General features: G+C 40.9%; 2 protein-coding genes across 4 annotated transcripts in view; one reads left to right on the forward strand and one right to left on the reverse strand.

The window, feature by feature from the left end:
• LOC118415391 (transcription cofactor vestigial-like protein 4) overlaps positions 1–22225 on the forward strand; it is a 42597-nt gene extending 20372 nt beyond the window's left edge. For 2 of the 3 annotated variants that reach the window (XM_035819972.1, XM_035819974.1), the window contains 3 exons: positions 6591–6780; positions 17467–17747; positions 18460–22225. In XM_035819972.1, coding sequence (XP_035675865.1) covers positions 6591–6780; positions 17467–17747; positions 18460–18743 — 755 coding nt within the window. In that variant the 3' untranslated portion in view covers positions 18744–22225. Of the gene's footprint in view, positions 1–3913; positions 4365–6590; positions 6781–17466; positions 17748–18459 lie in introns of those variants that run through there. The other variant, XM_035819975.1, reaches the window with a different exon arrangement.
• Positions 21113–27314, reverse strand: part of LOC118415392 (ubiquitin-like modifier-activating enzyme ATG7) — a 13042-nt gene continuing 6840 nt past the window's right edge. Inside the window, exons 12-18 of the mRNA XM_035819976.1 lie at positions 26283–26477; positions 25551–25742; positions 24868–24983; positions 24527–24611; positions 24118–24198; positions 23210–23332; positions 21113–22282 (exon numbers count right to left, since the gene is read on the reverse strand). Of these exons, the coding sequence (XP_035675869.1) occupies positions 22247–22282; positions 23210–23332; positions 24118–24198; positions 24527–24611; positions 24868–24983; positions 25551–25742; positions 26283–26477 (828 nt within the window). The 3' untranslated portion in view covers positions 21113–22246. The remainder of the gene's footprint in view (positions 22283–23209; positions 23333–24117; positions 24199–24526; positions 24612–24867; positions 24984–25550; positions 25743–26282; positions 26478–27314) is intronic.

Consider the following 27314-nt stretch of genomic DNA (forward strand, 5'->3'; position numbering starts at 1 on the left):
AGGAATGAAAAGGAACGAAAAGGAAAGTACCGAAAGTGCGAAAAGGAACGAAAAGGAACATTTGCTCCTTTTCGTTCCTTTTCGTTCCTTTTTGTTCCTTTTCGCACTTTCGGTACTTTCATTTTTGTTCCTTTTCGTTCCTTTTCGTTCCTTTTTGTTCCTTTTGTTCCTTTTCGTTCCTTTTCGTTCCTTTTCGTTCCTTTTCGCACTTTCGGTAGACCCGTAAGGAGTTAGCCCCTATTACCACTTACCATCCTCCCCCCTTACAAGAGGATCGTCAAGGGGGGTCCTGACAATGCTTTACGCTGAATTTAGAAGGCCCCCAGCGTATTGAAATGAAGGAAGGCAATTGTGCAAAACTTGGCCGGTTTGAAACGTGAATAAATGTGAATAAATACGGCTTTCACTTGGCATACGAATTATGGGAAATAAAAATAGGCTGCCTTACAGAAAATAGCATGCAGACCCTAATACTAACATCCCCTCACCTATCCCTTGACCTTCTAACTTACACTAACTTAGGCAGGTAAAATAGTCCGAGTCTGTATGATTCTCATAGGTTCAAAGGCATTTTTGCAATGGTCACCATTTATTAGATAATAATTAAGATAGTGTGTAAGCGAGTGAAAGTTTATTAGGGAGAAAACACTCTCCTAGTTGTCTAACCCAGGGACCAGTTCAATTCAGTTCAGTTCAATTCAATTTAATTCAGTTCCATTCAAAGCCTTTCACGGGAAGAAAGTTTAGATTAAAAAGCACAGAATAAAGCAGGGTATAGTACATGTACATTTAACTTTATTTGCAACAATCCTTTATTCTGGCAATGGTAACACGACCTTAGTGGAAGTAAAGAGTTGATAAGCAGCTACATTTTACATGTACATAGTGTATGTTAGAAGTAGAAGCACAGAACGTCTTCTATCTCTCTCAAGTTCACTCAGAGCATTCTTAAGGTGTGACATTGACAGATGCAGCCGGAGATGACCCAGGGTCTGGTGCGTGGGTTAAGATGGATAGGAAATAGACACAACTGTCTGAGGAGCGCATCTTGGCCTTTAGCTCTTTGTCTAAACAAATGGAAGTTCAAATGGAGAGTAGAAAGTCAAGTTTACCTTTTCTGCACTGGCAGTTCCAGATGGCTCGCTCAGATTAATCGTTTTAATGGTCTTAGATGAAACATTCTGAGGTACTGTCTTCTTGGAAGTCTATAAGTAGATCGCCCAGATGTAAAGTCTCAAGGTCTAGTTGGGGATGTAGTTGTTTTAGCCCCAATTTTAGGCATTTGGAAAAAGGTCATATTCAATATGATATTCTCTACCAGTAGTTTTCTGAATATTTCTACAGTCACTTCCTACAAAAGTGCATCTATTGTTTCAATTGTTAGCTTTAGGTGAAAGTTTGTTGACCACGAGTACAAAGGTACAAGAGGTGAAAGGTTCTTTGATAAGGTAGCCATTGATTTGTACATAGTATATATACCAGCTGAGTACACACTTTGATTTTTAACCTACTCACTGTGTTCATCTACATTTTACTGTAAAGGCAGAAATGTTCGCAGTGGTTTTATGTTTACGGTTTTCGCGTTTCTAAAACCACTGCGAACCTTTTTTCCATAGCAGTAAGAGACTACAGTGTATGGTACTACCGGGAACTTGAAACCACAGCGAAAAGTCCTTTTCCTGCTAACGCGAAATTAAATGCCGGCGAACTTAGATGCATTTACAGTATATTCTGATTAATTAGTATTGTGCATTATATTATATTGTGCATTATATTATATTGTCACTGTTGATTGCGATATGTATGCGAATGATAGAAATACTCTATTTAGTTATATAGAAAGTAGATTCCCTCATTCTAGACACATGAGTAGCACTGACAAGTGTCTCATGCGTTTTGACAAACCGACAATAGCGAAACCCATACAGTCCTACATTCTCACTATTACCAAGAAGCGAGAAGAAGCCGAACTTTTGTGTTAGACTAGATTTTGTGACACATTTATGTATGTATATATCCTGACTTGTTGTGACCTGTACTTAGCCCGGTTGGGCAAAATTGTACAATAAAGGTCTTCATTCATTATATAGCAACCAGGATTTTCTTTCTTTCATATTAGTTGGCTTAGGTTCTGCAAAACCGTAAGAAACAGATCATTTCAAACAGTTGACATAATTTCCCTTTTACCATTTAGAAGATCACGAAAAGGCTACGTTTGAACTAAAATCACAAGACTTCAGACTTAATTTGAAAATCCATAAAACCCCAGGCAAAGAATCACAAATGATTTTGCTATGTCATTATGTGTTGTTCTGAGGCTTCTCCCCCCACATTTATCTTGTCTCCCATATTGTGTTTCTAGCAATTACATGGCTGATCCCATAGCGTGAAATTTCTCACTTCTCACCATATTGTCACAGCTCATTAATTCATGATTTACTGACATGTAATGACCTAAACAAATGGTTAGCATTATCAGGTCTTTACCAGCCTTTGAAGTGGGAGGGCTAAACCATCAACACCCTGTGAAGGGGTGGAGCACAGCTATTGACTCAAGGTGTGGTGTTACCAACTCTGTAATGCCTTCAGAAATAGCTTCTAGAATTGATGCAAAGCACATGTCACACCTGTGTTGGGATTTTCAACTCTCATAGCTGAAATTTATGTTAAATGTCCAGAAATATTCAGTACATACTCCTGTTGACAATAGCCTCTTTTTACAGCCTTCTTGGAGTGGTAGCATTGATTTTGATGGTGTGATTTTTTCAATTTCCGCACCAGATTGTAAGGGGCAAATGGAATAAGAACCTGGCCCCAATATCTAAAAATGGCAAATCAGTGCTCCCACCAAAAAAAAATTGCTGCTGCTTCAAGAAGGCTGCATGGAGGCTAGTTAGCAATTGGTTCTGTCACAACTAGCAGCTCACCTTACATTCGTCATTTCTAGGAGGAGGTCATTTAAACCCCAGCCAGGGAGAGATTGTGTAAACACAAGCCTTGTCACAACTAGACTTGAAAATTCTGCGATGTTAGAATTGTATGACGAACTACTGCAAATTGGAGTGCACTGTAGAAGTGGGTTATCATCCTTGAAGAAGGCCATGTGTGGAATTGTTTGGAAAATTCAGTCGGTCTGCATCATTTTTTGTGTTGAATGAGAAGCATGTCTTGTTCTCTGCCATGTTGAATTATAGAATTGACATTCCCTTGCTGTACCTTTCATGTAACCTTCAAAGTTTGTAAATCACTTGGTATGTGTGGCCTTCCGCACGTCTTCCTGCTCTTTGTCTGACTTAAGCTCCTAATAGTATATAAGACTACATAGGGCCACACTGATGACATCAGTACGCATTGATTTTCACCTGTTTGAAAAAAAAAAAAACTGGCCACATGTCACTCAATAGCATCCCTGGTCAATCAGAATTGTTAGGATCTGCTCTACACTACAGGGCAAGGGGGCACATGGTCAGGGCATAGGGCCACAGTGCCCTTGTTCCCTCTTTAAACAAAAATGGCAATAAAACATTATTGAAATGGCCACGATGGTCTCTTACTGGAGGTGAACATAGGACAGACCAAACCTGGGAAAGAATGGACTGGACGTTTAATCCTGTGGTTTAGCAGCATTTATTTTTTGCAACATTTTTTTTCATCCTCGTCCATTAGTTTTGGGATCTTCAGATCAGGATGTTTTCCATAAGATTAAGTCGGGCTGGCAACATACAGTATGCAACCCTCCCAATCACAGCAACACTGTACTTCCCCAGTTGTGAGGAGACAGTCAGACATCCTGATGGGGCTAAGCTGGGCAGTCAGGCTGCAAAGTAACTCCATGTGGGCCCCAAACAGTGAGAGCTTTGTTGTCTCCAGATGGGCATGTTTTGGCCAGATACCAGATACTGCAAATATTTGGTGGCCAGAAATTAGCCAGAATTTCTGGGATACTTTCAGGGGCCCCTGCGCGATCCCGGAGCTACTCTCCGCATATCTGGATCCCCCGCCAGCCAATGGGAGCTCCTCGGAGTGCATAATTCGTGAGACAGGGTCAGGTTTTGGGAGGAAGTCGGTATTGTGGCTGGAGGGTTAACATAGCTGGCGGGATTACAGCAGGGCTGACTGCAGGAAGGACAGGGAGCTTTCAGAGGGCCGAGATTCCTGGCATTTTTGGCATCCTTGCGACCTGGGACCCCCAAACAAATGGGAGGAATTCTGTGACAGGTCGCTAGGCCACAGTCCTGGCTGAAACAATGCCCAGCTTGGAGTAGAGTTGGCTCTGGGAAAGGATTCTTTTCTGTGCAGCTTGGAAGTTACCTCACTCACTGCGTGCCTTAGTGTTGACATGGAGTCTTCCAAGTCGGAACCTGGCAAGTACTTCACTCTGACTACAACCTTTGTGAAATCTTAGCTCTGACTTCATATGCAAGCTAGAGATAAGTTTTAGAGTACATATTAGTGTAGTGTACTACTGTGTGCCTTGTGTAGGGCCTGTTGTGTCTGGAGATATGCAGATGGTAGAGGGATGAGGTCATGGTTAACCTCCATGAAACCTTGGAGCTGTGTGTGCTGACTAGTGTGAGTCTGACTTCAGGCTGTTGTTTTGGGGAGGGGGGCTTGTCACAAAGTTTAGTGCAATGAATCAGAACAATTTAAACTTTAACTTTAAGATTTAGGTGTGTACTTTCTGAGATTGGATGAAGAGAATTGTTTTGTTTTGTCATAATTTTGTACCTGTACCTGATCCTCTTAAATAAAAATACCATAGTTTGTAGATGTATGTATGGATGTATGAACAAAGGCAATAGAAATATTTTGTGCTATACTGTACTGTAAATGAAGAAATGTTTGCAGTGGTTTTATGTCCACAGTTTTCATACTCAAAACCATTGAAAGTATTTTCCATTATAGTATGTGACTACAGTATATGATACTATTGTGAACGCCAAACCATGTGAACACTCAATTTTCCAGCTACCATAAAATTAGGTCCCCGCTAACTTATTTATTATGCATTTACAGTATTCAGTCAAAGTGTAATCCCCTCACCACATAATGGGTAAGCCCATAAAGAAGATGACACTCAATGTTATAACAATTGGCAGCATAGGAGAATGAGGTCTTTGTGATTTCTGCTGTTTTTTCTCTGTGGATAATAGCTTGTATAGGGTAATTACAGGGTAGCAGTACAAATTGGTCCTCTCTGTGGGAGACTAATGACCAGCCTCAAACCCCATCCCCCCAGGGAATGACATTGATATGGGTACCTGTGGGTTAGGGGTTTATGCATTGTTCACTGTATAGTAGTTTGTGGGTTACAGGGAAAGTTCATTACTCAAAGTGTACTAACATTTTATGACCTTATTTTACTTTACTTCAAGGAAGTGGATGTGTGTACACTGTGTATGTGTCAGTATTCACAATATACACAGTTTGCGTAATTGCTATATACACATGTGTATATCATTATGTGTGCTGCTTTGTTGGTAGACCTGCAAGGGTCGCAAAGCTGTTTGGGTAAGGGGGTGAAGTCTGCCATCTCTGATTGCCTTGTTTCTTATAAGAGAAGCACAGAAACATGTCTCTTTCTGCTGATCTATGCACAATAACTTTGTAACCAGAGCTTTTCAAGAGAAGGGTAATCTATGGTTCGTATAATTTGGATAGTGATTACCTTTATTATGGTGGTCTTCTTCTTGTCCATTATACATGTAATTACAAGTGATTGATGACAATGTTGTCTGTGTAATGGTAGCCTTTAATTACAGCTTTTGTAAGGTAAATATAGCCAAAGCTGTACAAGTGATACAAGTGTACAATGTCATCTAGCAGTACATGTATATCTGAGGACCACCTGCCCAATGTGACGAAAAGTTTCTGGCCATCCCTTAGATAATTTTTCCCATTGACAAAATGGAAAAATCCTGTCTATGGTGACTCTGGATTTTATTGGACCACTGAATGGTCTTTTGGACAGTTTTGAGACTGTACTCTCAAGAGTTCTTAAGATTTATGCTACTTGAACCCCCACTGTTACAAATTGATGCAGTAATGCAAGTGCTTCCTAATCCTTCTCTCACAGCTCTACAAAATTGGAACTTGGGACCCTCCTTTTTGTTAGGACTATGTATTTGTATTTGTATATTTATTCGAACCGAAAGAAACACACTATTTCAAACAGTTGTCACTATTTCACCAAGCTTTTACCACCTAAGTGATCACCAAAAGACTATACAAAAGACTATATTTCTACTAAAAGCACAAAACCCCACCATCATACAGAACGTGGGACAGTTCATTAACCACTGCCTTCAAAGAAGAAGTCAAACCCGACAATAGTATCCATAGTATCATGTAGTTGATTAGACACTAGTTTTATGTATTATTCTATTAACTTCTCTTATTTCTTGAGACTGTATATGCAATTAGCTTAGTTCTTGAGACTGTATATGCAATTAGCCCTCGGGCATGATTTTGCAAATAAAACATTATTATATTTTCGTCACTGGAAGCCCAGTGAGGAACCCGTGACCCACATAGCCTTGCTGCACATGTACTTGACTGTATATTAACCCAAATGCTTGTGTCCTGCACAGCTCTACAGAATGGGAACTGCGCGTCGCGACCGCCCCCCTCCCCCCAGCACTCTCCCGTCCTGAAGGAGCAACCCTCCAAGGTGGAGCGGCACAGACGGAGCACGGAGAGGCGCGAGCTGTCCCACGTCCTCGGGATGGACGACGAGCAGAGAGCCAAGGTTGCGACCATGAAGTGTGCGGGCACACAAACGTGAGTGTACAAAACATGGGAACAGGATACGGACTGTTTGTTTGTTTGTTTTTGTTTTGAAGTGTAGGTTTGGGCTATGTATATCTGTCTTTGGTGATCACTCAAACTTTGGAAATAGAGTGAAAATTGAACTCTCATGAGTTTATGTTCTGAAGTCATCAGTTGATCCTGAACAAGGCGACATTGGTCGTTGAAAATTGTTTTGGAAAAAGTTTAGCATTGTACTAGAAAATTGAACAAACGTGAAACGTTGTATTTCACAATGACAGTGAATGTATAGTACAGTTAAACATATCAAAATGATTGAGAATGATTTCCTCTATATTGTGGTATCTTTACTCCTGTTATTACTTTTCTGGTTGCAATTGTACTTGACTTTGAATCAGATTTTGAAATTTCCTAGAAAGTCTTTTCAAGCTTGAAGTGATGGATACAGGTACATCATACCGTACATGTACTTTATCAAAAAACTTCAAAGTTGGTCTTGGGTAACACATGTCATATCATTGCCATTGATGCCTGAATATGTGTGAAATGAGCCAAACTAAACTTCCAATCCTCCAATCCTCCAAGTATTCTATTGCACCACTTCGTTACATGCTGCAATGTTTACATAACTGCGGATACACATCTAGACACAAAAAACACACCAACTGGTTAAGAAAATCTCTTTGTCACATAGGTAACTAGTTGCATATATTTCCCTTTTCATGTAGACAGGTTTGTTTGGTGTGACTACCTCTGTTGAGTTTGTTGGGGATGAAATACAGACCAATCAATGCAGACAGGAAGCCATTAAGGTCAAGGGTCAAAGAAGTGCAATCAGGATGGCTGTTATCAGCACACAGTGGCCTAGCCTCCATAGCAGGCTTTCTGGGGCCTTTTTTGGCTCATAATACACTTTTGCTGGCCATTTCTATTTGTACTCGGTCGCTGATTGCTGGCCTTTTCGGAGGCCGGCAATCAGAAAAGGCCAGCAATCAGCGACCAAAAAAGGCCCCAGAAAGCCTGCTATGGAGGCTAACAGTGGCCCTCAGGTCAGGAGAGGCACATTATGAATCAAACATTATGTTAGAGAGTTTGTGATGTAATCCAGATAGTGTCTGTGGATCTGACTGCTCTCATTGTGTCCTCAGGACATAGGTTATACATGTAATAGCTGAATTAGATCCTAAACCACAGTATTAATAGTAGTAATCCCGGGTCCATCACAGATGATGTGTCCCTGTTCGCACTACCAGAGTGTATTCTAGAGTACTAGCTGACCCCCGTAACAGTGTCAAAGCAGTAAAACAGTTGCTGTAAATGCATTTAAGTTCACGGGGATTTACTTCCGCGGTAGTGGGAAAATGGAGTGTTCGTGGTGGTTTTAAGTTCACGGTAGCGCCATAGACTGTAGTCACATACTGTAATCAAAAAATGTTCACAGTGGTTTAAGTTTGCGGTGAAGCGGCCACAGCAAAAAAAAAAACACATAAAAAGACTGCAATCATTTCGTCATTTACAGTATCGAACTTAACTCCTTGAGTGTAGAGGTGAGGGTGTAAAATGTGTTGAAGAAAAATTAGGCAATATAACTTACATGTGTCTATGATACTAACTAGTTGGGGACTGTACGATATTTATCAGGGGGGGAGGGCTGGTGCGTTAGGGGGGGAGGGCCATGTTAATTTTTTTTTAGATGGGGGGAGGGCCATGTTAATTTTTTTTGAGATAGGGGGGAGGGCCATGTATACTATTGTACACTATTTTTATACTATTTTTTGTTTTGATATCTTGACATGGCCCTAAAACTGATAAAATTTAAGCCTTCTGAATAGCCTAAAATGCAAGAGCTTCGGGGGGCTTCGCCCCCCTAGGTCCCCCAAAGTGGCGCTGCCCTTGACCAGCGTTCCCGCCAGGCATACGTCATTCCGTCTCCGGACTTATTTTTTTCTGGAAAGACGCACTCGGCTCGGCTGAGTTTCCCCAAATATTTAAGTTACAAAAGCGGTGCGCGGTAAATATGTGAAGAATCCAAAACTAAACACTTTATTTTTTATGAACAACATTTCTTTTGTTTCAAAAGGACAAAATTTGCGGCAGAAAAGGGGCCGCAATATTGTTGTTAAGCGTCGATCGAGTCGGCTGTGCACATGGCGCGGCACGCCCCCCTCCCCAGACGGACTGTCAATCGCAGCACCCAGCACGTTGGGACGCCTTTTCTGGCTACTCCTTCAAGGCTACACCGGCACTGATCACTGCCAAAGACGCAGCAGATCACCGTCCTTCGTATAATGTATAACGTTCTTGGTCTCTATGTAAAAAGAAATCCAGCGGTGAGCCAAAGATTTCACGCCGAAAACGGGGTTACCTGAGGTCACACGAAACAAACGCACGCTCGTGGAAAATGACGCCGCGGCCTTGTAAAACCCGACCGATTCGATAAATTTTAGTAAAATCATTGGACAAAATAAAAGAAAAAAACAGAAGGTGTGACGGCGCCGTTATTTTATCCTCTGGAAAAACTACTAGCATTTGATGCGGGAGGGCGCAACATCGATCGCACGAGGTAGGCATTTTTTATTCAATGTCGGAAAAAAATTGGCAGGATTTTTCCATGGGCTGACGAACTCACTGGCTAGAGCCCTGTTTGGAAGCACCAAAAACCCAAAATTTTCATATAGACATGACTGGACAAATAATACCCGGGCCAGATCACGGACTGCTGATTGACCCGAGCTTAGTTATAACATATTTTTTGCCAGGGGAGGGCGGACGTCGATTACTGGAAAACGGGAGTAAAAAAGGCAACCGGCATCCAATCTCAAGGGCATAATTTTCCTCTCAAATTGCAGGAAATTCTGTTTTAGAGGGTTTGAAAATCCAAATTTTCCCGGGGGAGCATGCCACCCCCCCCCCGGACCCCTGCCCCGACGCTGTGAAAAAATCCTGGCGAGAACACTGGCGCCCTTGTGCCCTGACGTCTATATTAATCATTATTTTATCGGTTGTTTTTCTACCCGTTTGATTATGCCTGTCGGGGGGAGGGCCATGTTGATTTTTTTGAGGTGGAGGGGGAGGGTCATGTTAGATTTTTTTGAGATGGGGGGGAGGGCCATCAAAAAATTTTTTGATCCGACTTCCAATGCACCAGCCCTCCCCCCCCGATAAATATCGTACGGTCCCTTGAAGGGCTGTTCAGTGACTCAGAGACATTTTGAAATGGCTTTGCTTGATGAAATTACAAGTCGTTTTACTTCAGCCTTAAGGAATGACAAAGCAGTATGGGTAAGGGGTGAAGTCAGCCATCTCTGAATGCCTTGTGGTTGATTGTCGTGAGTGAAAAAAAACGTGTCAGCATAGAAAAATTGTAGCACTGGGACAGAGCGCAACAGCTTTTCTCCATCAAGTGACATGTATAGGCACTTCAGAAGTGTCATAAATTCTCAAGCTATGGACAAGCACTAAAAGTAGGAAAAAATTAAATGAAAAAAAGTAGGAAGTTCCGAACAAATGAAATGAAATTCCAAAACTTTTTATGGAATGTCTTTGTCACACATTTAGCTCTGTTGGAAAGTATGGGGGTTGGGAATGAATACAGTATCTTAACTTTGCTCTTTTCGGATACATGAATGGTAGTTGTAAATTTTGGGGCTAGGAACAGACACTAAAAGTAGAACCAAATGTTAGTGGGAAGGAAACAGTTCAACCCAACCCAGTTCAGCCCTCAGAAAAACACCAGGAGATCTGGGGATCAGTGGTACAAAATTGTTGAAGGAGAGGGTATGTGACACAGCAATATGAGGTATAAGAATGGGAACTGTAAGGAATCATTTCTTACAGTCATGATATGTCAAATCAGGCTTTCAAAGGTTTTTCTGTGGTCCTGTCCGATCTCATTGAGTGTACATAGGAATCAGACTTTTTAGCAAGTCAAACAAAACAGTCGTGACTGCCATCTAAGCGCCACAGGTGTCCTACGATACTGTAAATATAGACATTCTTCAAAAGTGAAGAAACTATGCCATAAGGCATAACGCAACCCAAACCATAACTTGAAAGTTTGTCTGTATTTGTTTGAAGTCATTCTGGATAAAATTAAACTGTAATTTCCAACACAAGAAATTGTACTTTCACAAATTTTTGACTGGTTGACTCCAGTTTTTGACTTTGTCCATTTCTTAACACTGGAGTCGATCAGTCGAAAATTTGGGTAAGTCCAATATGTCTTGTATTGGAAATTACAGTTCAACTTTATATCTGGGGTAGCCCAAACCAGTTCAGCCCTGGAAAACTATGGGGGTGCTGGAGCCCAGACAGTGATGAAGATGGTTCCTGATGATAGCCTCAGCACCACCTCCTCAGGTCAGGACCCTGGAGCTTCATTTTCCCTCAATGAAATTCCTGTCAGTGCCTGTTAAATCTTGCAAGTGTTAAAAGGGGAAATCTTTGTGGTAGTTTCATGTTTGTGGTTTTTGGCTGCTTTCACATCAAATTCAAAACCCGCCACAGAAATTTTTGTTCTGTCATCTTCTGTGTTGCCTACCCTCTTGTTTCAATCACAAGCAAAAAAAAAACGCCCACTGTAGACACTTGATTTTCTCTCTACTGTGAAAAAAAATCCTTTGAACATTTTCCCTTTTACAGCTTCCTCCAGCTGTAGAGAGTGTACTGTGTGGCCCAAGGGCTAGAAATGGAGATGGGCTCTGCCCCATACATTGAAAGAGGATTTTAACTTTTTAGAACTTTTTAATAACTTATCTATGAAACAGGGGTTAGTACAGGGTCTTATACTAAGTCATAGTACAGCAGTAACCAGAATGTAGTCCAAGGAGGCCTAATAGATTCTAATTTCGTATGACAGTCCTGTTGATCCCAGATATGAACTTGTGTAATATGCCAGCTACATGTACATGTATAAGGGAAGAATTTGGCTTTTGGCACTCTATATATATTCATCATTGTCAAAGTTCCATTGCAATATTACAGGTTTTACCAGGTGGGATCTGACATTGTTACAGTCTCTAACTGATATTCGGTGACCCAGAACTAACTATATAGGTGATAAACACCAACAAAGGTAGGCAGGATCATTATTGGACAAAGCAGGAGAGAAAATGATTACTACCTGTGTGGTATTGCCTGCTTTTGAAGAGATAGCTGACCTGCCGTAGTCTCCAAGCAGGATTCCTACGGTAGCATAAGATAGTATCAAAAGCTGCCAGAGTGAAGCCTCAGCCAGCTTTGATACCATCTTATGCCACTAAATTTGCCTGGAGTTTAGACCTTACAAGCTAATGGGCTGTACCAGTTGTCATGTTATACATGGGCCATGACAGTGGTGAGCAGTGAACACTAATGGAAATCTGTATTGGCGATAATGTAAAAATTAGCAAGTTCAGGGTGTCATAATCTCACCCGTGAACATTCCAGGTCATAAGAACTCACCCCACACAGCAGCCCGCTATCTCAAGTGTCCAAAAGTCTAATTTTTAAACTTTCTGACCAGCGCATTATATTCCACCGGTCAAATCTGCCGCCATCTTGCTTTTTCATGACGTCATTTTAGGGACTGAGCACTTCAAATTAGGGGTCAGCACAGGCCAAAAAGATGGATCAAAACCTAGTTTTTTGGCCGAATCTGAACATCTGCAACCTACACTGTCTCACCAATATGAAATGTTACTTACATTTTCCTGCTAAAAGTCGAAAATAGGCTAAAATACTGTATGGACTCTTTTTGGGCCTTCTGCGGCTGCGTCAATTAGGGTCATTGCCCTGGTGTTATGCACTGGTCTGTATTTTATGCTATATCATACTCGGGCCATCTTTATTTTCGATATTGGGCCTATTTTATGGTATGGCCGCCGCCCTGGGCTCCAGCTTGCAAGTGCTGCTGTCGAAAATTCTAATAACTGGCGTGGCATAATTTTCTCTTTAAAAAGTTGTAACAGTTATTGTTTTTCAATGAAACTGCTCACCTATAAAAGAAAAAAACTTATCACCAATCCTTTACCTACCTCTTTCTTGAGTCTTACTGAAACGTCTTGAAGGTTATAAGTGCTTAAAAAATGCAAAGATTTTTTCTTTGACAAAATCCAGTCTCAAACTGGCTTTTTAAAAGTTCTGTAAATCTTTACAATTATTTGTGCCTATGCTCTGTTGTGATGAAATACAGACAACAAGATACAATACATGGTTTAGGTCCTGGAATATCCTGATGCAAGGCCCCTTGTCTGTCTTGCTGACTACCCACAGGATCCCCAGGCTTGCTTTGTTTGTGTACAGTGTACACCATTGTGGTCGGACTCTGTTGTTTTGTTTGGTAAATGTTGAGTGTACAGCAGAGGGGGACAAGCACTGTTGATTTGTTGTCATTACATCATTTCAGCAGTCATGCACAAAAGATTGTTTCAGCCCCCCTCCGCTTTGATCTGTCAGCTGTCTGATGCTCAAGTTGTTTAGCAGAAATATCATGAAGTACAAAGAGATGTAGCAAAGATGTGTGTGATATAGCCTAGAGAATTTCTGAGAAATAAAGCTTTCACGTAATGGGTTCCTGGTAATGTACAAGGGTTTGGCAAAGGTGGTTAGGTGGCAGGGTTGTCTTTGTGGTTTATACTATTATAGGGTTGTTGACTTGATTGGAATCTAAAGATTTTTGGTTTGAATCCCCAGCAGGCCCCAATGTTGTGCCCATGGTACTCTGAATTTAGGCACTTTACACCTACTTCCTAACTGGACTCAGGTGAAAATGAGTAACAAGCTGTAGCTAGGGATGTCCTCATAGTTGGGATGCAAAGTGGTTGGTGTTTGAGGAACACCTAAGAACCCACCACACTTACTGAACAGAGTAGGGGTCCATCCTGGGGTGAGTGGATTAAGTCTAAGAGTCTGGTCTTGCATGTTAAACTTGCTCTACGAAACTGGTGTACGTGTATTATTCCTAATTGCAGTTTACCAGTTATACAAAACAAAGAAAGAAAGAAAGAAAATAGTGTGGTTGAAAACTGGTACTTTTGTCTTATATTTACATTGACATTATTTCAGTTTGCTTCATTTCATTCAATCCATTTCGTTCCATTTCATACTTCCTGCACACCCATCTTTTACCTGTGATGCAGGTAGCTCAGTTAGAAAGACATTTTCTAATAGGGTGGCTCCATTTGCTCCCAGAGGGTTTGAGCCCTTGCCCCCAAACTGAGATTTATTTTCAGAAGTCTCAGAAGAGTCCCCTCCTGGTTCTCCCATGTTAAAAAGGTCAGGTCTGAGAGGAGACGTCCCCCCCCAGTGCCCAGCACACCTGGTGCAGGCATGGCTGCTATTCCTGGCATGTCCCAGGGGACAGGCACTGTCTGGCTGAGGATAAACAGTGCTAGGCTGATGCAAGGCAGTTCAGGGGTTCACAGACTGGTTTGTGTAGGCTGGAGAAGGTTAGTTGTGGGATTCGTGTAATATCTCTGCACTACATAGAAGGTTAAAGAAATATCACTGCATACGTAACACTAAAAATACAATCATATTTATTGTACCAAACCAAACTTTTATTTCAAAGTAAATTGTATGTAGTCTTGAAAAGGTTGGTCATGGGATATGGTATGCTACAGAATTAATATTGTTTGAGAAACGTCACCGTTATAAATAAATAAACAGAAAGTATACCTATTTCTTGTACCTAACCAATTGTAACTGTCAAAAGGGTGGTATGATGTATCTGATTCACTGGAGAAGCCTTTGTTTGATTATGATAGCTGCTAAATCATGATTAGTTTCCTTGTCCTGAGGTACAGCATAGGTCAGGACACATTGATATAGGAAGTAGGTACAGGTCTCAGGAAATTCAGGAAGTACAAAGCAGGTCACAGTACAGAAGTCTATTTGATGTTAGCTGGCGATGAAAAGTTCTTCATCAAGTTCATGTCTGACATCCTCTGATGGAGTCAAGTCCGTTCCTGGTCCAGGCCTTTGATCTTTGTCTAGGCCTTTTCTCATTGAATGATACAAACCAAATTCCTTTTCGGGTGACAGTCTGACCTGAATTATAAACAGTTCAAATCCTGTTACCAAAGTTGTGTAAATGCCCCACCGAACCTACACCATAACAAGAACTGCAATCTTGAGATCACAAAGACGGTCCAATAAAAACAGGTTATGTTGTAGTACGTCCTGCGATGACTATACACTTTCAAGGCAATGCTAAGCAGTCATTTATCTTGCCCTCCACAAGTGTTTTTCTCCAACTGAAGACAAATTTAGCAACTGTTTGCGAGGCTCTTGACATGTTACTGCAACATTTTCCATGCACCTAGGCCCCACTCAGCTTAAAACGCTGTCTAGAAATGTATACGTGTGCATGTAGATGTAGTATTTCTTTCTGGTCAGTGTCACTTTGCTTATCGTGAGCTCCTGATGTCTGACACCAAAGCTCTTTTTTCCTGGATCATTAACCTCAGGTAACCTATGGGTGAAAAGGCTACCTCATAGAGTAGGAGGATTGTCTGTATATTGCAAACAATTACAGGATTTTTATTTATATCAGAAATCTTATAATCATAGGATGGATCGAACGATGGATAGAACGATGGATGGATGGATGGATGGATGGATGGATGGATGGATGGATGGATAATTGGTGGGTGGATGGATGGATGGATGGATAATTGGTGGGTGGATGGATGGATGGATGTATGGATAATTGGTGGGTGGATGGATGGATGGATGGATGGATAATTGGTGGGTGGATGGATGGATGGATGGATGGATAATTGGTGGGTGGATGGATGGATGGATGTATGGATAATTGGTGGGTGGATGGATGGATGGGTGGATGGATGGATGGATAATTGGTGGGTGGGTGGATGGATGGATGGATGGATGAATGGATGGATGATGGGTGGGTGGGTGTTTCAATGGATGGATGGATGGATGGATTAAACCATAATTAGTAATATCATTATCATTTAGATGATATGCTGGTATCAACACAAAGGAGTCGAATTTGCCTTTTCCTCTGCACTTACTCTGGTAACTATAGGGGGATTTGGAATGCTTGATAGATAGTTCAGTGGCATGTGGAATCCATCAGGGCAGTAGCCTGTCTGCTACAGGAGCTCAACCCTTGCCCCTTTATTACATTCCTTCACCCCAATATCCTGCCCACAAGCCACTGGATTCTATAGATACAAGAGGTGTCTGCCCTCCTGACATGGTGGGCCTCACAGGCTTAATTTTGTGGTTGACGCTCTTTGGAAAGAGTTTGATCTCATTCTTGAGTGAAATAAATAAATCTAGAACTTAGAAGTGGTGCGTCCTGAGAAATTTTGTTAATTGCTTGAAGTGCTATTTTCTGTATATGAAGGGGCAGATTTAAAATGGCATGATTTTAATTAAGAGTACGCTCAGTCTGTACATGATTCTTTGGCCAGGTAGGAATTGTGGTTTGCAGTTTGGGCCACGGTCTGTGTGGTTTTCCAAATTTAAGCCATGTAGTTCAACTTCACGTCTTTCTCTATGCTTAGGCTTGTTTATTTATTTTATTTATTTCATACACCTGGGTAGACTTATAAAAGTTAATTTCCAAATAGTAAAATCAGAAGCGAAAGTCAGTCAGGAAAGAAAAATGGACAACATTCATTGCAACATAAAATATGGTACTTGTTTGGCACTGTTGATGCCGAATGATGTCATTCAAGTTCAATTTGTGCCTGTCAATGGTAAAAGAGAAGTGGAATTTTTGTAAGTGACCTCAGGGGCAAAATTCCATCTAGGGACAGAAAGACCAAGGAGGTTATATTCTGATATAACCTCCTTGGAAAGACCAATACTCCAGAGAGCTTTATCCATGGCATCCATAGAATAGAGTTTGTACAGCCACATACATTCCATTCCTCCTCAGTAGTATCCTGTTCACATTCTTACTAACCTTCCTGACATGTTTACATCCTGGGTTTCCCTCCCCAGGGTGATCAGGGATCCTCCTGGTATGTCCTGAATGCTGCCCCCCTCCCCATGCATTACTGGTACATGCTCTACATTACTGTCATATCATCAGTAGATCCTGACCCTCCCCATCTATTACATGCTTCTCATTACTGTCATATCAGTAGATCCTAAGCAGACAGTACTGTGACACTTTCCTTGGGGACAAAGTCCCAGTAGAACAGGTTATTGGGCTTGCATGTAAGTTCAAAAAGAAATTACTGTAAATGTAGAAACTTTCGCGGTGGTTTAATGTTGGCGCTTTTTGCGACTGCTTCACCGCGAATTTAAAACCACCGCGAACATTTTTCCATGGCAGTAAAAGACTACAGTGCATGGTGCTACTGCGAAAAGTCCATTTTCCCGCTGCCGCGAAATTAAATCTCCGCAAAAGTAAATGCATTTACAGTATGTTTGAAGTCTTACATACTGAATATAGATGTTATTTCTTTCAATATTTTCCTTGGGTTACTAGTGCCATTAAAATAGGTTATTGAAGTTGGTTGAAACTTCTTGCAAGGAGGATTGCCCAAAAATTCAATTGCTTCTCTCATAGTCATAGGACAAGCAAGGCAGTCATAGAGCAAGCAAGGCCTACTTCTTGAAGTCCATTAGCAACAAGGCAAAACTTGATGTAAGAACTCACGAAGTTTTTGTTTCTCTGTCAATAGCAACTGATAGATGCACAATTCCTAATCTCATTTGAATTTCCTTTGTTTTCTACAGGCATCTAACGTCAGTAAAAGAGACAGCGAATCTGACAGACGAGGCCCTAGAAACGATAAACAACATGGAAGCCTCAGACAGAGAAAGACTGTTGATGTCCATGGCGTCCAAGCCGATGTTGATCCCGATGTCGAGCATCCACAGCCCCCTGCCCCACCCGCCACAGAGACCGTCGGTCATCACGTGCGCCCCGGCGTTCAGCCGGGTCTCCCCACCCCCCGCGGGCAACGGGGTCTCCACAACAGTGCAGGGCGCTGCCAGGAGAGAAATCATCACCACTGGTGGGTCACAACTTTCCCACATTTTTAATCAGGAAGATCTTAGTGGCAATATTCAGATTAACCTAGGATAACCATTGGTTATGGGAAGGTTCAAGGCAATAGTATTGTTTGATTTTTAGATTTTTGACAAATTGTTGATGACTGGAGTACATATCCTGATCCATATGTATACAGCCTCCTTTATCCAAGGGATGTATTTGTTGTCCTCTCTGGCTATCACCTTGGCCCCATCCCAGTCCACTCAATGACACTGTTGTTTCTTGCGATGTGGTCTGTCAATGCAGATTTGTCTAAGTTCTCTTTCTATTTTCTCTTTCTTTTCTCTGCCTCTTTTCTTCTCGTTTGCATTTCCCTGTCTCCCCTATGTATACCTTGATGCAACTCAAGCACGTTATCTTGTATACACAGTCTGCCTTGCAGTTTGTCTTCGGGATGTACCTGTAGGCATTTTTCAAAGCATTGTGATATCCGATAAGTTCTTCTCTAATCGTCTTGGATGCAGGTTATAGACATGTTTCATATGGTTGAGTGGTAAGCTGCTTTTGGACCGAAGGTAGTCATATGTGCACATTGAATTGTAGTAACTGTTGTTATCAGTTGCTGATACTGGTAGTCTTTTATTTGTCTTGATGTGAGTTGTAAAGCTTTCTGGTAAGCTAACACATGAAGACACATGTCTATCATAGATGACATTGCTACTGTGTTCCCCCAGGGGTGGTTGACCCAGTGATAGAAGAGCACTTCCGCCGCAGCCTGGGGAAAGACTACAAGGTGGAAGAGCCGCCCGTGGAACCGCCCCGCGCCGCCTCCACTCCCCCCGACCCCAACAACGTCTCAATCACCGGCTCCGTGGACGATCACTTCGCCAAGGCCCTCGGCGACACGTGGACGAAGATAAAAGCTCGTAAAGAATCGGTCAGCAGTAATAAGTCCACGCCGCCCCCCTCCCCACACCTTCCCGCTAGTCATTCCAATCAGCCATTACTTTCTACATAGACACTAGATTCTTTGTTACCTACATGAGATGTAGATAGAGATAGGAGACCTTTCTACATAGACACTAGATTCTTTGTTACCTACATGAGATGTAGATAGAGATAGGAAGAGTTTGACACACTGGCTAGCTTTGTATTGTTTTTCTTCACTTGATTTTCCTGTTGTGTATTATTGCTGTCCTTTGCCAGCTGAAAGCTGTTCTGGACATTCCAACTGTATATCCTCTTAGCTGTGCTTGAGGAGGGTCAGAGTGCAAGCCATTCTATATACCCGAGACCTTTTTATGAAAAAGAGAAATCCAGTATTTACTGTGCCCAGCTTGACAAGTAAAGGAAGATAGCGTAAAAGATAAAAAAAAGAGAGAATATTCAGGAAAGGCTAATTTTCTTCTTCTATTATTATTATTATTATAACATTCCTCTAATTCTATCTGCTCTGCTGAATCCCTTAGCTCTGTAATTACGCTGGACGTATTCTTCTCCTCAACATGTACAGCGAGACTGGCTCTGCTATTTCAAAGTATGTACAGTTAGCCTAGTATCCATACCTGTTTAGCCTTGCCTATCCAGGACTGGGCAGTGGTTTCCGCCAACCCGCCTATCCAGTACCTGTCACATATACAATGTGGGACTGGTATAGGGCCTTGAGGATAGGGTTGTATAATATATTCCAGGCTAGTATATGATAGCTTTGCACAAGAGCTTGCAATCATATTTCTTTTGCACAATATAATTTCCAATTGAGGAACGCTAGGCTTTATTCGTACACTGGACTTAGATTTTACTTGAATGTCTAACTTTTTTATTTCTCTTCACAAAACAGTCTTACACATTCGTATATATAGCTTTTGGACTTTGCAGCAGTGCTCCTTGCAGATTGTGTCCGAACTGCAGCCAATTGTAATTACTGTAAGATTCTCTTGGAAATTATGTTAACAGATGTGTGTACGATTATGGTATATATGTTTGTGTATACACCAGTGTATAGGCACTTCAGATTATACTTGGAACTGCACAGATCTGTGTATACAGAATTGCTACAAATGGATAATATACCAATATCAATATTTGTGTAAAAAAAAAATAGAAAAGCTATTTTTGTAGATTGCAATGTTCCTGTTTGCATTCCAGTTGGCTGTGGTAACATGTAGTACCTGAATGTTTCATTTCCTCGGAGGAACAGAGGCCATACATGTATACGATAGTTTTCAACATTACCATAGAGTGCCTCAAACTGCATGCTAGTGGCCAGATTGACAAAACGTTCGATTTATATGTGCATCACCTTTTGAGGGTTAAATACCGCAGTTAGGACAAAACATTTACACAGACAAGACTAGCATTTGTATTTTTTTTGTGGGGACTACAAGTGAAAACAAGACTGCCAAGCCTAGCAAGCATTGTGAAAGATGTCATACATACATGATGTACATACAACCAGAATTTCACAATCTAACATCTTTATGTACTGTACATGTTATAAGCTAAATTGCTCATGTAGACTTTGGGTTCTGCAATGTTTAGTTTGACATACATAATGAGTATGGCATGTTTTGTACAAAGCTTTATCTGCAGCCTGGAAATATTGAAAAAAAATTATTTTTTTTTTTTCCAGCAGTGTTTCTACGTGCCTACCCACAATACCTAGCTAGAAGCTAGAGTACATTGGGTGAAGAACAAAATGCTTCAGAATCTGTACAGTAGTTGCATTACCTAAAGGGCTTTTTGTTTCATTTGATACGTCTGAATAAGCCAAGGCAAAATACATTCCTGTACCTAGCATTTCTAACTATGTCATTGTAGGAGGGACAGTTTCTAGTTTGTGCAAAAACCTGCAGTGACAATTGGGTGTTTGCCGTAACTCCCTGCACTTGATGCCACTGTGAACTGTGTTTAAAAGCACTTGCTGTTAGAATTTCCCATGCCAAACACAAGGTTTCCATGTTTACATCATAACTATGTTTGTGTACTTCATATTTTTGTCTACCTAGTTGGTTACCATATCAAGTGTTGATTAATAACCAAGTCTTGGTGTCAAGCTACTTGTAGAAAAAATGGCACTGGAAATAATTATTTTTTGTTATAGGCAACTACAAACATGGCTTGTAGTTGTAGTCAAGTAGGTGTCACTAAAAGCCAAGACTGAACTGTTTTCTTAGGTTGCTTTGGTACTAATGGTAATAAACACTTATGTGAGACCTCCTTTGGTCCTACCAGAAACACCAGTGAGAGTTCTAAAATGTTCTTTTTTTTCCACATAGCTGTTAAATATTGATGCCAAGTGTGTTTGTGTATGCAAAGCCTATACTATCATCATATTGTTGCCGTTTCACGAACACTAAATGAAAGAAGTATTATATCTAGAAAGAGTTCACTTGTTCCAATGTTTGAAAATTGGAAGCATGTTTTCATTTATTATATAAGCTTGCTGCAATGCATGAATAAATTGTACAGATTATTTGAATGCCAACTCCTCAACTGCATGTGTTACTCATTTGTGTGCACATTTACTGTAATTCATGGTTTTAGATGCATCTAACATACATTAGAAATACACATCTACACGTTGGTATTGATAGCTAACATAAAGTACTAACAAGCCCTTATAGATCATGTTCATGTATATAATTTGCCGCCAACATTACGTAGTATAAGTATAGAGACAGAAAATTTAGTTGTTTTCTTAATGCTAGCTAGACCGTTCCTTAGTCTAACAACTCGCTCATACGTTAAGACATTTGTCGCAGTTTTGCGTATTTAAAGTAACAATCACTAACCATGACAATCACATTTTACTAATCCTTAAAGTAGTACATGTACAAGCAATATATATATATATATAACATCCTTGATACATACAATCACTGCCTTTCTCACAAAAGTATCAGTGTTGAGCTCTGCTTTTGAAACTGGAAGTAGTAAGCAATGTGCTTCTGGAATGGTTTCTTTACTACAATTAAGTACATTTACTTTTCTGTACATTTGTTCTATTTTTCTGTTTTTTTGCCTTCAAGTTTTCAATCATTTGTTTTACATGTAGCAAGTCCCCATTTCCATTTAATTACTCTTGCCCACTGGTATGGTGCAGAAGAAATATGTCAAGGGACTTACTTTTGACAGAAACTCTCGTATAATTTAGCTTTTATGTTTACTAACCAAATGTATCTCTTTATATAAATGTATATATACATATCTAAAACCAGTTACGATTCCAACCCTAGTTGAGCACTGTAGAACTGTACCTAGATTGGATTGTAATAACCAGGATAAAGTAATCTAAGTAAAGAATGTGTGCTCTAAGCTATCACACTGTTGAACAGTGTTAAGCTCTTGGTAAATGTTATGGAATACCCGTTCTTTCTATTTCTCTAGACAATAGCAGGCTATGTATCATACTATACTATCTTGTACATTCCTTTCTTTCCTATCATTGATGACAAGATCTGTGATTTTGATGTTGTCTTTTTTCCATTACTCTTTGTTGTTTTATAAACAGTTATATCTCTACATCATGTCTTCATCGTCACTCAATTCCCAGATCTGGAAAAGAAAGATAAATTATTAATGTTTTGATGTTTACAAATGTAGGTACCAGTGAACATAAAGAAATAGGGTACGACTGTCTAAGATTTAGCACAACAATTCACCAATACTTGCATCTATCTGTCACAACTTGCCCATGTGACTTCGTAGTAGCACATTGCATATTAGGCAGACATCACAGTTAGGGCTGTCCTTAAGGTAGCCAGCAGGTATGTCTGAACAAGATTTCTTTCCGAAAAATAACTATCAATGTTAGTAGATTTCTTCACCAAAAAGTCAAAAGGGTCTTAAATAATGATACAAAAATGCAGAGAATAAACCAGCTCAAACTCTGCGAAAATCTTGTCTAGATAAAATAAACCTCACCTTTGAGCCCAGTTTTCTCATCCTGTATCTATCCACAGGACCTCACAACTTCAATCTGTCCTACACTGACTATACTACTGAACTGAACAAATTTTGACCTAAATTGGAAAGCTTGGACCCTACCTGTTCCTTGTGACCCAAGAAATCTCTAGATTGGGACAAATCTTTAAAGCATCTTACGTGGTAGCCTGGATTCCATACCCCAACCTCAAGATATATCTTTCGTGTTGTGCACGATAGATACTTGAGATCGGGCTGGGGTTTGGTAACCAGGCTACTTACGTGGTACTATAATCTTATTCTCTTTTTGAGCCCTCCAATGAGCAACTCAGTAATGTCTACAACGTACATTGAAGGTGGCAAATTAAACTGAAACATCCCATTCATGCAAACATTATATGAAACACTTAATGCTCAAAGACATTAAAGAGAACAATGGCTCTACAATAGCTGCTTTCTTGGTAGCAATCAATGGGCCCAGACAATATGTAAATGACCAATACTGAATATCTGGCTACTGAAATCTTCCACACAGAACGTTGCAGCAGCTCCCCCTACCTCTGCATCCTGTGTCTCCAGGTGCAGCTGTGTCAGACCTGTCAGGTCCTCCAGGTAGGAGCTCGGGGAGTTGAAGGCCTCCAGCAGGAAGTCAAAACCATCACTCTCATACTTCTGTATGACCTGAGTAAGGAGACAAGACAAAGTCAGAACCAGCAGTCTCAGGCATTTGCAGGACCTCGGGTCTAAGACAGGAGAGCCTCCTAGCAGCGCATCTAAAAACTGCATGCAAAAGTTTTAAAAAATCCTGAGGAAGGTGACAAAACAATTGTTCCTCTCCATCCTGAACCTACTTGGTATATTGGTGCAGAAAGTCAGGCCAAACAGTCTCACACTGCTGGACATTGGAGATAGGACAGGAGAGCCCCCTAGCTACAAATTTACAAACTGCAGATCAAAAAAACTTTTCCCTGTCTCTTCATTATTATGAATTATTATCATACCTTTAGCAGTATGTGGTGGATTGGATTGGGCAAGTACAGTATAATGGACTTGGATTGGGCAATACTTCCAGTACACATACACATTCTTAGAAAACTTAAATGTTGATCTACATGTACCATTTGGAATGGTTTGTATTGTTGACATGTACATTTGTATACTGTAAGTGCAGAAACTTTCGTGGCAGTTTAATGTTTCCAGGTTTTCAGGGTGGCCACTTCACCACGAACTTAAAACCACCGGGAACATATCTCCATGGCAGTAAGAGACTACAGTGCTAGTGCATGGTGCTACCATGAACTTTAAACCACCGCGCGAAAAGTTCTTTTCCCCACTACTGCGAAATTAAATCCCAGCAACTTAAATACATTTACAGTACCTGGGACATTGAGCACTACAATACAATAGTGCAGTAGAGCAGTACAAGGGTTGAGGAAGAAATGGTAAGACAATAAAAACATCCTTACCAGTTCAGAACAGGCTGTACACCTGTTGAACCTGATACTGGCAGGCAGTACAGTGTGGAACCTGGACAGGAACCCTCGCAGCTGTGGATTTAACATCGGTAGTCAGTTGCAAATGCAAATCTACAACATTTTCTTGTCAGTATCAAATCCAAAAAGATGTTCCAAAGTGTTAGAATCCAATTATGTAATCAGAGTCAATAAGATGGCATCACATAAAAATCACATTACAATGTTAGCAGATGTAATGAAGAACATTTAAACAGTTGTGAAACATTGATTGCTCATTGATTTGGTGTTCTATTTAGAGCTTTAAGCCTATGTATTTCATTGACATGTTAAACCTTCAGTGGCTACTTGAACCAATAGCATGCTTTATGAAGAAAAAACATGTATGACTACCATATCGTACCTGATGTGGTACCAGGCCCAGTGGAGAGGTGTAGTCAGCTGAGAAATGGTCATCCTTACCGGTGGTGTCTGCAGAGGCTTGGCCACTGGTGGGGGAAAAAGGAGACATAAAACTACACAACTGGCAACATACATGTATGATACTCATGCATCAGGTATCATATTTACCAGTATTGTGTCCCTGTGGCTGGTAGTTTAGTGACAGCTTGAAAACATATGGCATGCTTAATCTGTAAAGCTTTATCTGTCAGAATCAACCCAGAGTATTGAGTATTGGAGCATCACACTGAAGTGGTGACCAAAGAAATTTTAGAAGACATGAACAGAGACAGAGTTCCTTACCCATCTGGATGCTGCAGTACTGACACCAGCAGCTCCACAGCCATGGCTGCTGCCACCATGGAGATCCCAGGTCGGGTCACCGTGCACTGTTGGTCAAGGGTTCTGTCCCTGGTGGACTGGACACAAGAACATCAAACGTCACAAAGAGAACATTTGAACCATATGAAGAATGACTAATGGTCAGGCTTGAAAATCTTTCACTGACATTTCCAAGATCATGTAGGTAATATAGGGTTTATCTTTTAGTTAGTATACCTATTCAAACATCTAAAAAAAGCTATGACTGACAGTGTACTTCCTGCGATACCTGTTCAAATGCTACTTTCAAAATTTATCAAGACAGGAAGTTCTGCTGCAGTACATTAGAAAGCCGCCGGGGAGCCCATTTCCAAACTTGACCTTTGTAGTCCTGACCCCAACCAATAGACCTAAAAGTAATATCATAAGAATCCATCCAGAGCTTGTTGAGTTATACCAGTACTTTCCACTCAGACACACACACACATACACACATGCACACACACATACACACACACACACACACACATGCACACACACACAAATAGCACTTAAATATAACCATCTTGGCAAGGTAAACTAGTTAAACTTTTACAGTTGAAAAATTGGGTTTAAAAATTGAACATTTAGTGAAAACTAACAACTTAAGGATAAATCCAGCTTACATTCCCTGGTGCCACCACATCATTACAGAAGTAACACCCCAGCATGTGACCCGGGATAACCCTTCCCATGGTGCTGTGCATGGGCGCCGTGTCCGCACTGCTGCCTCCCTCCGCCTGGTCCGACAGGGGGCGCTTCAGTCCGTGTCTGCACACCATGTACGTGTCAAAACCTAGCGCTGCGTTGATCACAAGCTGAAAACAGGGAACAAATGGTTGAGAAAGTTCACTGTTTCAATCTCAAGACAACTTGGTAGTTGGTTGCCCCTTCAACTTATAACATAATCATAAAGTTGATTTCTAAAAGGGCCCAGTATATACAGAACAGTAGTGCTAAAAACTGCAAAACCCCTTATACCTAGTAGTCCATGTCCAAACAAGATAAAAGAGTTTGAAACTGATGAAGAACAATAAAAGTTTTATTTTGCAAATTCGTTCTCGTAGGCTCAAATTGCAAGTGAACAACATGACAGTGTACAAATGTTTGTGAATACATGTGAGACAGATAATGGAAACCATGACCACAGCATGTTTGCAACAACAGATTTTAAAATCAGAAGTTCTGCTGCAGTACCAAAGCAAGCCGTCAATGGACCCAAAATATTATATTTCCAGTTTTTTGTCACATTAGCTACCAACACACTAAATATGAAACCAGTTCAAACAAAGGCTACCTAAAATATAAGACTGACATGTACGATCAACAAATCATTTCATATATGATTGACCCCTGACCTTCCTCTTGCTGGCGGCCATGACGGTTGGTAACCACCTGCTCTCCCTGGTGTCCATCAGCAGGAACACTGCATCATGGGAGTCCAACAGCTCTTCCAACTTCTGCACATCTTCCCTGGTCTGGGAAACTGCCTCCTCTGATGTGCCTACAGGATGCCCAGGCATGGGGATGGACAGAGTCACACCTGTGGCATTCTGTTGTGTTGGTACAAAAAAAGTGATGTCAGTAAGACCATGAAAATTTTTACTCTTGTCTTTCTGAACAGAAGACGTAGTCTGGCTAACACCACAGTCGGAGCACAGTACAAAAGAATCAAAGTTACGTTCGAGATACGTTCAAAGATGATAAAATAAATATAGGATACAATATGGTGTACTCCTTATTACCCAAGGTACCTGCTCAACTTGTAACTGGTAACTACGATTGCCCTATGGCAGATACTTACCTGAGAAAACACAACGCAAAATGCACTTACATGTATCCAGAAGTTGAAAAAATTTGGTTTCTTCGAACAACAGCGATTCTATCATTCAAATTCGGTATTTGAATTATTGACAACAGCCCACTCTGCGCACTCGAATCATTGTATGGAAAACCATGTGATAAACCAAATTATCATATAGCCAGATGGAGTTGGCCAATCAGAGGCCCCCATTTCCCATGGGTTATCAGGCAGTAACCTCAAAAGTGGTCGGTTATTCTAATAACCGACCACTTTTTGGACCGCACCATTATACAGGGGACAGTCATGAATTTTTTTGTACTGTTGTTTGTGTGTAAACCATGCATAGCTGTCAAAAACATTATGATTGATTGGTTATGTTAATTAGGGCTCCACATGGGGAATATAGGGATACTTGAAAAGGAATTATGCTGATTTTACACATTTTCATTATGGCTTTCTAACGTGATGAAGCCGGTACCTTCCTAAATCACTTCGTATATACGTACTTTGTCGTGCCCAAGTGAAAAGCTCTGCATGGGGGTACCAGGACTCCACTAATACATGTAGTTTGTATGCAAATGGTACC

Source organism: Branchiostoma floridae, chromosome 5 (assembly GCF_000003815.2).
Source record: "Branchiostoma floridae strain S238N-H82 chromosome 5, Bfl_VNyyK, whole genome shotgun sequence".
Classification (NCBI taxonomy): domain Eukaryota; kingdom Metazoa; phylum Chordata; class Leptocardii; order Amphioxiformes; family Branchiostomatidae; genus Branchiostoma; species Branchiostoma floridae.